General features: G+C 34.0%; 1 protein-coding gene across 1 annotated transcript in view; it reads right to left on the reverse strand.

The window, feature by feature from the left end:
* Positions 1–617: 617 nt before the first annotated feature.
* Positions 618–15,658, reverse strand: part of LOC138709970 (small conductance calcium-activated potassium channel protein-like) — a 642,842-nt gene continuing 627,801 nt past the window's right edge. Inside the window, exons 6-9 of the mRNA XM_069840652.1 lie at positions 8,788–8,898; positions 7,297–7,424; positions 6,917–6,986; positions 618–4,653 (exon numbers count right to left, since the gene is read on the reverse strand). Of these exons, the coding sequence (XP_069696753.1) occupies positions 4,183–4,653; positions 6,917–6,986; positions 7,297–7,424; positions 8,788–8,898 (780 nt within the window). The 3' untranslated portion in view covers positions 618–4,182. The remainder of the gene's footprint in view (positions 4,654–6,916; positions 6,987–7,296; positions 7,425–8,787; positions 8,899–15,658) is intronic.

A 15,658-nucleotide genomic window follows, 5' to 3' on the forward strand; every position in this document is an offset into this window, starting at 1 on the left:
CCAGAATAGGAAGGTCAATATCAAGAGATGGAATAAAAAATTCATTATAAATTGGAGATTTCTGTGTGTTTATACATTAAAAATGATGATCTCATGTATAGGACATATTACATTTGTAGACATTTAACCAAGTGGACACTTAATTTTATGGACATTTTTATAAGTGGACATTGTATTTGTGGATATAATTTTTATGGACATTTATGTAAGTGGACATTTCTGTTTGCGGACATATTGAAATTTACATTTTAACCTCCAATCTATTCCTCTTATTGCATTCTCCACACGGGGACTACAACCTACTTACTCTCATTGCATTGCTTCTCTCCTGGTTGCAAGCAGCTTACTGCCAGTATTAACAATAACATCTCTTCCAATCGGTAATCAAAGGTTTGTCGCCATATAACAATATCTCGATAGAACAAATTTTTAAGCAATTTGAATCATGTTAACATTATCATAATTATGTTTTCATCAACACACTTTTAAGGACTATTTTTATTACACTATATGAAAAAAAAAAACAACAGAGATATACACAGCACGTCGCTATATTATGATCTAACAGCCTTTTATTAAAAAAAAAAAAAAAAAAAAAAAAGCAAATCACTCTCATCTGTTGTAGCTTTCCTTTTGTCGGTCTTAAAATGAAAGTCACTGGCAGACGCCTTAGTCATTGGATCAGGGGAATGCATCACATTGCTTCAAAAAGTGAAAAATATGTTATAATACGGAGGCTAATCAAATCAGTTTATATATATATTTTATTTTTATTTCAAATCTTGGGTTTGAAATACTGGTATATGTAACTGTGTTTTATGCATTATTTTGTGTCACTAATGTGAGCAATGGAATGAAAACAAGGTACATTCTAAGAAGGAAGTTTTAATTAACATAAACTATACTTTTTCTTAAATCAGCAGGACAAAAGCGTAAAAACATTATCTATAGGCCTATTGGCATATCAGAACTTTCCCTAACGACCAATATGGACATCATTTATAGATTGGCTCATTTTAAAAAACATCGGTTTTAAACAAAGAACAATGTAGATAGAAAGTAGCTTTGTAATAATAATAATAATAATAATAATTTTTAAAGTATCACTTTAGTTTTTAGCAGTCTCAATAGAAAAATTCCATTGTTGAGTCCCTTTTATGTCCTTCATTGTTACGTTTATACTAAAGACGATTCTTATTATACTTGCCATTGTTTTAAACAAGTTGCTTTTAGATCTAAGGCCGTTAGGGGTACATCTACCAGTGAGGTTTATGTCCTATCATGTATACAGATATATTTTTTATAGCCACTTTGCAAATGTACCCCTATTTTATTCTTTTAACTATCACCTCAAGTAGATGTGCTTTCACAGAACGTTTTAAATTATCACTAGCAGGCCATAAGCTAAATGGCTCATATTGGTGCAATAACCATTAGTTCCACATCCGGGTACTGTCTGTGTCTTCGATTTTAATGATATGGGACATTAGATTCACTGTGTTTATATTATATTTACATAGTTTTATAGTGTCCATCATTTAGTTTGTTACAATGGCCCATCATTTTTCCCGAAACTGTGAATGACAGCAGAAGATTCCTCTCTTTTATTCAAGATAATCTGGAGTAAGAGTGAACAGCTGTTATGGCAAAAAACTAAATATTTCAAGGGGGAAGAAGGGTTTCTAAGAGTTTTCATTATAGTGGACTCTTGTGGTACACACATAAGTATTTCTTCTGATGTGTGCTGACTTGTTTAAAATACCCTATGTCTACTCATACATCCATTGATCACTGCCACTTCACTCCACCACACAATATCAGATAAAAGGCAAACAACAGAAGGAAGCGTTGCAATCCATCGGCCATCTTCTTGGTCGTGGTTGAACGCCGGACGGCACTCGCCACGAATTACAGCTGAAAGACTGAGTTTAATGAAAGTGAAACAAATGGTGTTATGCGTGCCCTCAGCAGCATATGAATGTGGCTTCTCTGTGTGTTTATAGTTGACTTCACACTTCTCAGACATGGTAATACTGTGGTTTAAGTTACAGACTCATATGAAAAGAAAGGAAGAGTGAAATAACCTAGCATTTCTCTACAAACAAATTATTTATATAAGAACATAACCTAGAAATTTAAATAAAAATCATACCAGTACCGGTACTAGTAAAGAAAAGCTTGTCTTTCAAATGGAGATAATATGTATGAGAGAGGCAGTATTTCGATAACCTTTTTGGACTGATAAAATTGTGTTCAAGTAACGAGATATAACAGAATAATGTATGTTGTTACTCGTTCATTTGCAATTTTTTAAAAAGAGCTACCAGAAATTGAAAGTAGAAAGTGAACTTACAGGAATGTGTGAAACTAATAAACTTAATGCGCCTTAAACCAATTGTAAATACCAATTCTCATATAGATAAAAAAAAACACACGCATACATAATCATACATACTTGCAGACACAAACATAAATAATAAAGTATACTATGTTTGATAAAAAAAGAGAAAACAATTTACATTTCTTATTAGGACAATATTATTTTCTGCCATTTTCGGCAGTTGTAAACTTCTTTGTTGATTCAAATATACTAAGCGCTGTATACATTTCCTTTATATAATTTATCTTGTGTAAATATTATTTCGATGACATAATTCCAGTTAATTAAAAAAATGTCAGACTGAGTAAGGAAAAAATAAAATAAGATTGCTTCTTCCTTCATCTTATACTTTGGAACAAGACAGGTTCAAGCTTATTTAACGAAAGACAAATTTTACTACCCATACAAATACATCAACGTTAAATTAAATGCAAATTCTAATAATCTGTGTAGCATTAAACATCATACATAATAGAATAATTTGATAATATTCTGCAGAAACATATCAACCCGCTTGGTATTGAAACCGAAAAAAAGCAAGTTCCTATGAATAAAAGTAACAAATCATTTCTTACCGGTAATTTTCATATCAGATACCCCCGAAAAATCAACCCAGTCTTGAAAAGAAAAGTTGTTTAAAAGAACATTGGACAATTTGCGTAGTTACTGGTATAGGACTACCTGTATTTTCACATAAGATTTCTGGAATCATTTTGAGTAAGTAGGATTCTTGTGAGTATAGATTAATTTCTGAGTGATAATGGCGTGTTAGCATTTTAAATGTTAAGAAAATAAACAATAATTGTTAGGAATGAAACGAAATAATATAGAAGACCAAAATAAATGTTTGTAGAAATACCAGAACCTATTTTTTCGTTAAATTACTATTAGGTTATTTAATCTACTTAACGTCCAGAATGCTGAAGGCTTCTTTTTTGAAGTTATACAACACTTGTGTATTTAGTCTAAAAAAGAAGCGCTTTTAACATTAATTTGTGTCAAAGAGCGTAAAAGAATAATCATTGCTTTTTGAATGGTATGTTTGTATCTAAGAGAATTTACTCTCCCTGCACAAAACGACTTTTATTCTATATTTTCAAAACATTTTACTTTAATGTCTTTAATGCATCTGTCTGCACATGTGTGAATCGCTGGTCTAAATGACCTTGAGATAGATAATATACATTGTCCGGTAGTAGAGTGCACCCACACCCAATATCGTGATGCATTTGGGGAACCGCATTGAGTAGCAAAATTCAGTTTCGAAAGCCAGCCATAATGGAGCGGGGATCACTGTGATAACCACACGTTATTTCCATACTGGTAGGATGATCATTCACCTTTGTTAGGGATGTGGACGAGAGGCCAGCAGCTGCCTGGCCAGCTTTGGCTCGCTATGGGCTTTATCACCATGGATTAAAATACTAAAAATGTCAATATAAATTGTAACTACAGCTTCTCTTGTGCCTTGTAAATATGTTTTCAAATTTAGCAACATTATATAAACATTTTACTCAGACACAATTAAAACTACTAAATTACTGTTTTTAACAGCAGAATTCTCTTAACTTTGTGGGTTGCGTTATTTCTATAGAATGTCATCAATTAAGAGTGATAAACAGGAAGAATTGTACTATGTTAAATAAAATAATCCATCAGGATTGAATCCTACATCTCTCTTTTTCATTACTAAATTGTAAACGAGTAAACTATAATAGGTATCTAAGTAACTAACTGTGTTTGTACTGATGCCACATTCATATCACAAGAGGACATCCATAAAGCCCAACAGTTTCTGTTCTTCAGCTGGATGATGAGGATGTCGTGGTGGTAATGGTAGTGGTGGTAGTGGTAGTGGTGGTCGCGGTAGTAGGGGAAGGTCTCATAGGCTCAGGGACCAGATGCGGTGTCCTGCTACTGATTGGTGGCAAGATGGGGCTCGGGGGCCAGGGGTTGGGCACACTGCGAGAGTGCGGGATGAGGAGTGGACTCGTTGAGGCACCCGGAGTTGAACTGAGCAGCGGGTGGTGGAGTGTCGGCGCCGGCGACGACGGGACTGGCTGCAGAGAGGCCGCTGATTCTGGGTGCAGGAAGTTTCGTCTCTGGTCCATCCGCTCGGCATGCTGGGTCAGGCACCTTGTTAACACATCGGGAAGCAGCTCCACCTGCTCCTGTATTGCTACTATCTTGTCTTCCAGGCTGGAGAGACGCTCCTCCAGAGCATCTTGCCTACTGCTCATGTCAGACACAATCTCGTACACAGTGTTCTGTGTCTGCAAACAGTTACAACACATTGTTACTACGTTGTTTGTGAATCAATAATGTAAAAGTAACTCGTTTAATTCTTTAAAAAAATCCTTTCATAATAATGTGTGTATAAAACTGTTCAGTCAGTCATGTAACTGTGAGAAAGACAATGGACTGTTTTCGTAATAGAATGGGTCATTGTTTGGCTATGATTGGTTCTCATTTTGAGCATCTGCTGTAAAGTTTGGTTAGTGATAGTGTTTTATTTAGTTGTGGAGATTGGTGACAGAATTTTTCTAATTGGGACGATTTTATTATTATGAGACTGAATATTTCATTTTGGTTCAATATACAAGGTGATTCACGAGGAAAGGTAAACAATTTAAGGATACAATATCTCAGGCCATTTTGAGTGAAAAAGTTCATATGAACATAGGTCCGTTTTCGAACGATGGCGGAGCTAGATGCATTTTTTTTTTGGTAAAACGTCTCGCCCTAGTGTGAATCAGACGTTACCATATGGTGCTGACGTGAGACCTAAGACAAGGTCACCGATCGCAATGAATGACGTTAACATTGGAATATGCATTGTGAGCGATGTGGATAAGAGATGTTCATTCACCTCACAAACCGAATGGTGGGACATTACAAATGTCCAATCGCCTGCCCTTGTCTGATGTAATGACACAGAACCCGCACATAACATAAATACACTAGTCAGCTACCTACAGTACAGTAATTATAGAGGTACAGTTATCGGAAGTGTTAAGTTGTGTTTTTCAAGATGCCTTATAAATTTTCGACTGCAGAATAGCCGATATTGTGTATGATTATGGTTTGTGCGATGGAAGTTCCTTGCGTGCCATTGCTGAATACGAACGACGCTTTCCGAATAGAAGGGTACCAGATCGAAGAGTATTTACTGTCTATGGGGTTGGATGAAACTTTGTATACCAAAGGAAGGTAGAAACGAGAGAGGCGCTAATCGATCGTATTTTGGATGCTGCACGCCGCATAAAAAATAGCCACGAGCAACTTTCCCGAGCGACGAGCGCGATTCACGCCCGAGCGCAACAGTGCATTGAAGCAGAAGGAAGTACCTTTTAAATTGTGCGAAAACATCGACCCTGACGTCTAGAATATTACATATGTGTGCATACGTGAATATAAACTTTAAATTTGCCCGTTATCTGTCTCTAAATGCGAGTTGGTACAATGGAATCCCAGAAGTTTTTGTGAAATAAAAGAGTCATATCTCCGTAACCGTTCGAAAACGGACCCATATTCATATAAACTTTTTGACTCAGAATGACTTCAGAATTCACATTCTAAATTTTTTACCTTTCCTCGTGAATCACCCTGTATAAGATTACGAAACTTGCGTAGCAAATTCGAAGGTAGTAATATAATGTTATTACGTTATTAGTGATATAACTACTGTTAATGAAGTAATGAAATTTATTTCATTAATAATTGTATGGCCTACTTAACAAGATTTTACATAGCCTACTTATTTGCCTTTAGTTTGTAATCCACGAAACAAGTTTAATAAATAGTTAAAAAACATGAAACCAGAGAATGGATAAAATTTCTACATGTTCATACGTAAATATAATAAAATCAGAACTACAATTGCTTTCTGCTTACTTTTTCTAAGTGTTTTCACATTAGGAATAATAATCAGAAAGTTTTAAAACATTAATTTAATAAAAAATCAAAACCAGTATTTATAGATAATTACCATTGTTTTTTTACAACACTGGCATCATATTGTATTTTTATCTCTAACTGCTTTTGTATAAAACTTTTTTTTGTAAAATTAAAATTTAATATTCGATACTTTTTGAGCACTGATGGATAATATATATGTATGTATGTATGTATGTATGTATGTATGTATGTATGTATGTATGTATGTATGTATGTATGTATGTATGTATGTATGTATGTATGTATGTATGTATGTATGTATGTATGTATGTATTTATGTATGTAAAGAGAGAGAGACAGTGACACGAGAGAGTCAGAGGTACAGAGACAGAGAGAGAAAAGGATTTATCTAAATCATCTGCCCTCCATTAAGGGTGACCAACAGGACCCAGAATACATAGGTTAAAACAGAGTTTACGTTTTGCTTATCCCTATATCTCAGACTATTTCATTGAGGTAGAAATTTAATGAATACTGTTTGGCTTTCTGGTTCAGGACTAATTTTTTATAACATTTAAACATTTTATATTGTGTGCAAGTGATGCGTCTTCACAAGTGTAATGAATATTTATTCCTTACCTTTGCCATGTCAGTGATAGTATTAGCATTATCCATCAGTTTTCGTTGGTCCATTTTGACTTTCCGCAAGCTGAAATAACATCAAATAAGAAAAAAGTGAGTGTTACATTCACATACATAATTAAGAAAATCCCGGTTACTTTACAAATGCAGGGAATGAGCAAAAAAAAAGTATGTTATGTGAATAAAAATCAACTTGTGTTCTTCTTTAAAGTAATGTAGTTAAATGATCGTTGAAAAGGAAGAGTGTGTTTGAATGCATGTAAAGCATGGTAAAATTCGTATTAAATTCATTTAATTGTTCGCAGAACGCTATATTTAAACATAAACTCTATTAAAGACGTAGTTTATGTGTTCCTTATTGCTTGTGGGAGACTTACGCATAGATGGCGAGGAGGAACTTGCGTTGATGTGTGCGTACACGGCCTGGATTGACACGCTTCACGAGGCGCGTGTGCTTGTAGATTAGCCATGTCTCACGTAACACGTTGGCTGCTGCATTTTTTAGCTGTAAGTAAAGAATATTAATCATGCTAAAAACACACGAACAATGGAAACGCATTAAATGTTCAACGACCCTTTTTGAGAGCAACGTTACGTTTAGAAACAAATAAAAACCGAGAATACAAACAAAGTGAGTAAACAAGTAAGTAAATAACAAGTAAGTAAATAACAAACAAACAAATAGACAAATGAATGAATAATTGAATGGATGAATGAATGGGTGGATAAATGAGTGAATAAATAAATAAATAAATAAATAAATAAATAAATAAATAAATAAATAAATAAATAAATAAATAAATAAATAAATAAATAAATAAACAGACAAGAAATAAAATATATACATAAAGTGATAAATAAATATATAAATATGCAAAGAAATAAAGATAAAGAGAATAAATACAAATAGGCCTATTTCTTTTTTTCTTTTACTAATGGCGGGTACTTCAGCCATATGAAAGCAGTTGTGTAGACCAAGACAATTCTGCAGTGCTTGGGAAAAGTAGCATACGTCAGTTTTCACAAACATTTTTTTTAATAATTTATTGAACATTTACGGAACATCTGCTCGCTTGAGAAAAGAGACATAAGTATTTCTCCCATTACAATAATTCACACAGAAGAAAATCAAAACGACATAAACCAGTGTGAAGACAGTTTTTTTCCTTCTACTGTAAAATTAACATTTTTGACTTGTGCCACTTTTCCCGAGCAGTACAGAATTAATATAATTCCCAATGTAGTAATAATGTACGGTACCTAAACAAGAAAGAGTAATATCGAATACGTAGGTTACTTGAATGTAAACATTAATTTTAATGCCAAGGTAAAGTTGTTTCAGTGCAGAAACTGATATTTAACATTAATCCTGAAACCAAGTTTTCCTAATCATTTTAATGACCGTCTTATTCATAACATTCCTTGCAAGGATTTGAACGAATCAACGAGCGCGTTAAAACAATTCCAAGAATATTGGTTACGTTTGTAAGACAAATTATATATTTAACTTCGTATCATATTTAATTAACTGTACTTATATGTATTTTTTTTCTCAAGTTTTCTCTGCAATCGTAAATAATCGAGTGTTTGTCATCGAGGTTTGAGAGTTGAAATCCGGCCTGCAGCAAAATCATTCTTTATCAGAAATGTCGTGTATAATACGTTATAATTTACTAGTTATTTTTAACCATGTCAAACTTCAATTTTGCTTGTCATATTGGAAGACATGTAAATTAACCATTCATATTTATACAATAAAAACATGGAGCTTGTAATTATTTAAATAAGGTCTACATATCGGTTATGAGTTAGTTTACTATCTCACTGAATCACTCATTCAAAGGTTATATTTCAAAATCTGTTCTTACTCTTTTTGTTAACTGGGTGTCCATCATGAAATTATGTACATGTTTCTCCGCTCGAGTGAGCTCCAATTTACGAGAGACCACAGCAACCAGTAATGCAGTGCAACCAGCACCCTGAAAAACAAAAAACAATCGCTCAGCGCTGTCATCGGTGCATTTACACATTTAATCAATTTATTCCTTAAAAATACAACTTTATAACATCCATTCAACGGATTTAATCAATGTAAAACGCAGAACACAATTTGTCCCATCTCTCTGTGAATTTATATTACCTAATCCTCCTATTTTATAATCATTTTAAATAAATTCTATATTCTTGTTGTTTTGTTCTTAAACTTTACTAATTCTGATTTTACAATTTTTATAAAACTAGAACAAGCAAACTCTAAGATCATTATCATATGAAACAGTTATAAGGTATTACTTATTTTATTATGCATACATATCATATACCATATTTTTCTGTGTTGACTGTTATAATGTATTTCAGGATATAGGCCTCTACATGTTTACTGTCATGATAACAGAGAGACTTGCATTTGAGAAAGTGTCTTACTCTATGACTTGTCTTCATAATTCGTTATCCCTGCTATTTTGCTTATACTTTAATAGAAAAAGAAGTGATCAAATAGTAAGTCTTCCATAACACAGAAAGGAATACTAAGTTATAAACATTTACTTATAATGAATTCAATCATATATAAACACAAATTCTTTTGTGACTGCTTTAAATGTGGAAAATATAGTACAACATTAAAAATGTTAAACTTATAAGATATTGCAAAACATTAGCCGAATCTGTTTTCTTATTCTTAAACTAGTAAATTAAGTAAAGTGACTGGCTTTGGATCGCAAGCCTATGAGTAGAGCAGGAATTCTTTATCTTCTCCATAATTTTCAGGGCACATTTGGGATTCATTCTCGACTAAGTAAGTTGTGGGAGTTTCTTTCGCTGAGGGTAAACATCTGAAGTGTGAACTTTACCACTAATCTTAATCTAGTGCCGAGGTTAAAATGTGGGAACTCTCCTCTTCTGCTGTATGTTTTACGGACGACGAATTCGATGGTGTTCGGGTAAAGAAGTTAAGTCATTTTTTTGTGCAAATGAAGTTTTGTTCCCCATAGGAATACAGAAGTTAAATTCTACAAGTGGGTGTGCAAAAAACAAACGAATACTAGTATTTGATTTGTTTATTTGTGTAGAAAATTATTTGCAATAAGGGTCAGATATTTAATTTTCATTGAACTCGAAACTCATATTTATTACTTATCTCCCTTTACCCAAACACCATAGAATTTTAGTTTTCCAAAATAAGTTGTGTTGAACACAAGATCTTTCGAAATATGAATACTTTATCAATTTTAGAGATTTAATTCATATATTCTTAGTAGGCTTTCAACTTCTAAGTGTAAGCCATTTCCATAATTTTTATGTCTTCGACGTATTAGATGTGCATTGTACTACTCACGCGACATGTAGTAGGCACCATTCTGTGCCTCCACCTAAGAAAATATAGAATATCACATTGTCATATGAAACATAAAATAATAATAATAATAATAATAATAAGTAGAGCCCGGATGTTTAGGCATTTATTTTGGTTAAAATGTGCAGGGATATAGGCACTAAAAATACTCGTAGTAAAAATAGGCACTGAAATAGGCATTTATTATTCATGGAAACAGACAAAAATAGACAAATACTTAATAAACTATCTCATACGGTACTCACTTTCCTTGGTTACATCTCACAACAAAATGCTTTTTTAAGTTCTCAACTGTCATAGTCAGCCGCCTGTCAGAGAGAACGTTTTTCATGGTGGAAAAAGATCTTTCTACTTCTACTGAAGTGATTGGAGCAAACTTAAAAGAGACTATATCTTTCTGTCTCTAATTTCTTTCAGAGATCGGGAAAAGCGGACTGTGTATTATCTCAAAAAGGGGGGTGTGAAAAGGGATTAGAGACTTCACAGTACGTGTGACTTTTACGTCCAAGCGACAACAGTAACGGGACCTGGAGACTTGCTTTTAATACTTCCCTCATCCCCTTTCTTTCGCTTATAAACTCCGAAGTGACCTGAGCACTGAGGGTTATACTGTTCAAACATCTTTGTTAAGTGACATAAAAGATGGAATCGGTAGGAAAGAAAAATTTACGACTTCTTGAAAACATATGTATTGCTTGAGAATAAGATTCTCTGCAAATATTTGTGTGAGGTGAATATATATTTTTAATTTGTACAACCGTTCTTTTCGTTTTTTGGTATAATTTTTGTGCGGTTTATTTTAAATGCATTAAAAATATACAAAATGTACAATAACGACGTAAAAAGGCTAAAAAGAAAGGCATTTAACCTTAAAATAGGCAACGGGAGATAAAATAGGCAGAAAAGGCAAAATAAAAATTGGGCCTATCGTCTTCAAATGTGTGGAAACGTGTTTATCTCTAATAGGTCTTTCATACATACACTCAGTTTAAAAAAGGCATTTTACCTAACATCCGGGCTCTAATAATAACTTTAGCATTGTTCGACCCACGATCTTACCTTAAAACATCGTACAAATTTCGCTTTAATAATTACGTACAGTAGTGGCAAAAAAAAAAAAAAAAAAAAACAGACCGACCCTTGTAGCTGATTTCAGAGCCTTGTTCTCTCAGAGCACGATAAACTGGTAACTAAGACTTTCGTGGTTCGAATCCTGCCTGGAAAGGAAACTTTTTTTGTTCCTTATTCAAATTTATTCCCAATACCTTTCGATTGCTGGTAAAATTCATGTTCCGGGAATACTAAGTTAATTAAGTAGTAAAATATCGCTGCAATCGAAAAGTATTAGTAATAAATTTGAATAAGGAACAAAAAAAAGTTTCCTTCCCAGGCAGGATTCGAACCACGAAAGTCTTAGTTACCAGTCTATCGTGCTCTGAGTGAACAAGGCTCTGAAATCAGCTACAAGGGTCGGTCCGGTTTTTTTTGTCACTACTGTACACCACGGTCGACCAGTAAGGATGTTATTGTGTACAATATATAATAATGAATAATAGATATAATTAAATAATACACAGTTTCTAATACTTATTATATTACGATGAAATTAAAATATAGTTATACAAGTCTGCGATGGTAGGAACTACTCATAATGGACAGCATACCAATGGAGTAATAATATAATCTGTGTAAACATTTAAGTAGGCAAAGATTACATGAACTTAATTAATTCTGTATTACACCAAAAGTTGTTAGAAGTAGCGACTACCATATTCAGTGCAGATATTGAATCGTTGAAGGAAACTCTTACGCACTTTCTCATATACCCGAGACATCTTCGGAACCACATCAAATGTTGCAAGTATTCTGGCTAAAAATGTTTCTGGGTGTTTCACCGATTGTCGTAAGCAAGGTATTTGATATTCCCCTCAAAAGAGTAATCAAGAGGCTTCAAATCAGGGGAGCGGTCAGGCCATTCAATCAGACCTCCTCTTCCGATCCAACGCCAGGAATATGAGAGATTTAGAAAGTCTCATACAAGAGTAAAGTGTGTTGGTGTTGCGCCCTGTTCCATCCACATCTACTGATGCACGGTAAGTGGCAATTTTTCTAACAGCTCTGGAACAATATTGGCTGCAATTTTATACCGTTTTAATCTAAAGACATACAAACATTTTAGAGCGATACAGGCCTATCAGCTCTAACATCAGAGCAGATAAGGAAAGGGGAATCTATCTGTTGGCTTCTGAACGATGACGCTTGGTAACGTATCCAACAGATAGGTTCCCCTTTCCTTGCCTTGTCTGTTGATGGGGCTGATGTGAAGTCCCGAAACTTTGGATGTTTCTGTATCTATGATATGACGCAAAAATCTAAAACCATCGTACTACGTTGAATACAATGAAAGTATGAAATAGTAAATATACGTCTGATTTCCTTTCTTCTTGTAACTCATTTTCACAGGAGACGCACAAGAAGACCACCTGTTTGTTCATGAAGGCCTTGTCATTGATATTGTTATACTTTTGAAAAATCTAGTATTTATTTGTTTAATAAGTTTTATTTATAATTGCTTTAATTGCTAAGTTATTGCACGATTTTTGACGTTGTTCTTAATATACTGAACTGCTGCTGTCTATCGGTACGTCTGGGTATTAGTGACGTGAGAAGGAACATTTTCCACAGAAAATTGTCTGAAATGGGAAATTTTCTCTTAATTCTTTCCGGAAAATTTTCCGCCTGAAAAATTGTTACTTTCTTCGCTCCCTTATTGACAGCCTCAAGAGCTGCACATGTATTGCGTACTCAGTATTCTAACTAAGCGCCAGTTTATCAACACCGCGAACAGTGGATCCAATGGAAAACACGTTAACCGAGAACGTCTTAGATACCAGACATGATTAAAACATATATTTCCATGAAAATATCGAAATTTATTTTGACATGAAATGTCTATGTTCTAACCGTAACTGTGTCTATCGCGATACCATGGAAACAGATGTGTAAGATGAACTTGGTGCCTCGTGGTTTTTCACGGGGTCCGTCTCACTCTATTCTTTATTTAATGTGCCTCGAGGATTTCCACACAATTCTATATATCCAGCTGGCATCGGAGACTTGGCTTTCGCGGTGATTTTTTTCTTCCCTCGAGTCGAAGACTGGACGGTAGCTGCTATGAGATGCGGCATTAGTTGCTGTCTATGTTGTTGAGGGTGACTATGAGCAGGTGATTTAATTGCCCAGCCATCTTATGTTCTTTCTAGTTTACGGTTTTTTCGGCTTTTACTCCCTGAAAAATTACCCAAGTCCCGTCAGTTTGACTGTGTGAACGAAGTGAGACAAATGGTCTTTAGGCTTGGAGCTCACATAAATGTTAAGACGAGTCCTAAAAGCCCTTGCAAGGACGAGCACTCGCGTATCTTTTAGATCACTCTTCCTCCTTTCCCTCTTATTTATTCATTGATTTACACAATACTCATTGAAATAATATAATATGGGTTATGTACCATAGAAAAGTATCAAATAAAATACACTACTTATTGTAGTGTTAAAGAAAGTATATTGTTGTTGTTGTTTAGTTAACTATCCGAAGATATATTGCATTTTGTGACTTTAATTCGAGTACAGAGGTTTCACGTAATCATTAGGATTTCCTTAAATTCCCGATTAATTTTTTTCCTGTCGTAAAACGTTTTTTATACTAATTACATATACGAGCAAATTAGAAAGCAAAATGTTGCATTCATATGGATATACAGGGTAATCATTTCAAAACTTCCCAGACTAAATAATAATTTAAATTGAATTCAATTTAGAAAAAAAAAACGTCAATTTGGATATTGAGGGAGAAATATGAAACCAGGCTTAAATGTATTTTAGATCAGCCACCCCCACTTTGAAATTTCAAATGGCACCTCTATATTTTTATACTTAAATATGAAATAGCATTGAATTGTTCATACATTTCATTCATTTGTTTTCGCATGTTTTGTTTTCTACAGTCGTCTGGCAACCTGGATTGTTGTTATTGTTGGTTAGAGCTGAAGGGAATAAAGGTACAAAAACTTATTGAGCATTTCATGTAATAGTTGTGTTTATGTATTAAATTATTTTAAAATGGTGTATACCCTTCAAGAGAGAACATAAATCATCCTTATTGATTAAATTTAGAAAATTACACAAAATAAACTATGTTTTCATCCTACAATCAACTGATAGCAAAAATAAAGGTTGCCAGGCGACGATAGAAAACAAAAGATGCGAAAACAAATGAATGAGATGCCTAAATAATTGAATTCTCTTTTATATTTCATATTAAATGATATATTTCATTATATTACTGCAAAATTTATTGGTGTTTCTACTTGAAATGAAGGAAATGATGAGTGTATCCGTGGTTTTAATTCTCCTTTACCGTTTTTGGTAAAAATACACTAAAGTTTGTAGTAATACAGTGATTTAGATAACGACATCACTCTTAAAGGAATTGTGACATTGTTCGTTTTTCCCGTGTAGCATACAAATATAGGGGTGCCATTTGAAATTTCAAAGTGGAGTTGACTGGGAATGGGGAATGAAATCTAAAATGCAATTAGATCTGGTTTCAGATTTTCCCCTTAATATCTAAATTGACGTGTTTTTTTGTTTAAATTGAAATTCATTAGTTATTTAGACTGGGAAGTTTTGAAATGAAAGCCCTGTATATTAATTTCATGGCAAAATGATTTAATAAGTTAAGCATTTTGTAATTTTAGAGAAAAAAAAGTTGAAATAACTATTTCAGCTTTAATTAAAACAATAAAATCCTCTTTTCTGTTCATTACAGCACAAATTTTCAGCAACCATAGTGCTACGTTCGCATAATAATATTCCTGTACAGAGTTCGGTCTCGTTTGCTTATGAATTTAGTGAAGTACCAATGCAACAGCCAAGTCTTCATTAAAAGGGAATGAAATTCAGATATATGTTCATAAATCCTGTACGATATTGGAGCCCGTGTGATAAATGGTGTAGATGGTGTTAATTTGCCTCCAACTGCACAAGGGAGACCCTTCCCCCTTTCATCCTCCATACACAATGTTAGGGGAAGCCAAACTTTCTGGTACTATGAAAACGGAACTCTGCCTTCCGTGAAAAGGGATACAGTGTTTGCTTCGACATTGCAATTGAATCAACAGAAATGCTAGAACAATACAGTCTGCCGTAGTATATGCGACAGTTAACTGTGTGGAGACCACGGTCGTGGATTCGTAGCTATCTTTCCAAAGGCATGCAGCGTGTATTTCGTGTGAGGCTTAACTCTTTTGTGCTGGTCTTCCATCCCCGGCCTGGTCCTGATGGAATTTGAGACAAAACAGACATACAGAATTTTCTCGGGATACTTC

This window comes from Periplaneta americana, chromosome 12 (genome assembly GCF_040183065.1).
Source record: "Periplaneta americana isolate PAMFEO1 chromosome 12, P.americana_PAMFEO1_priV1, whole genome shotgun sequence".
Lineage (NCBI taxonomy): Eukaryota > Metazoa > Arthropoda > Insecta > Blattodea > Blattidae > Periplaneta > Periplaneta americana.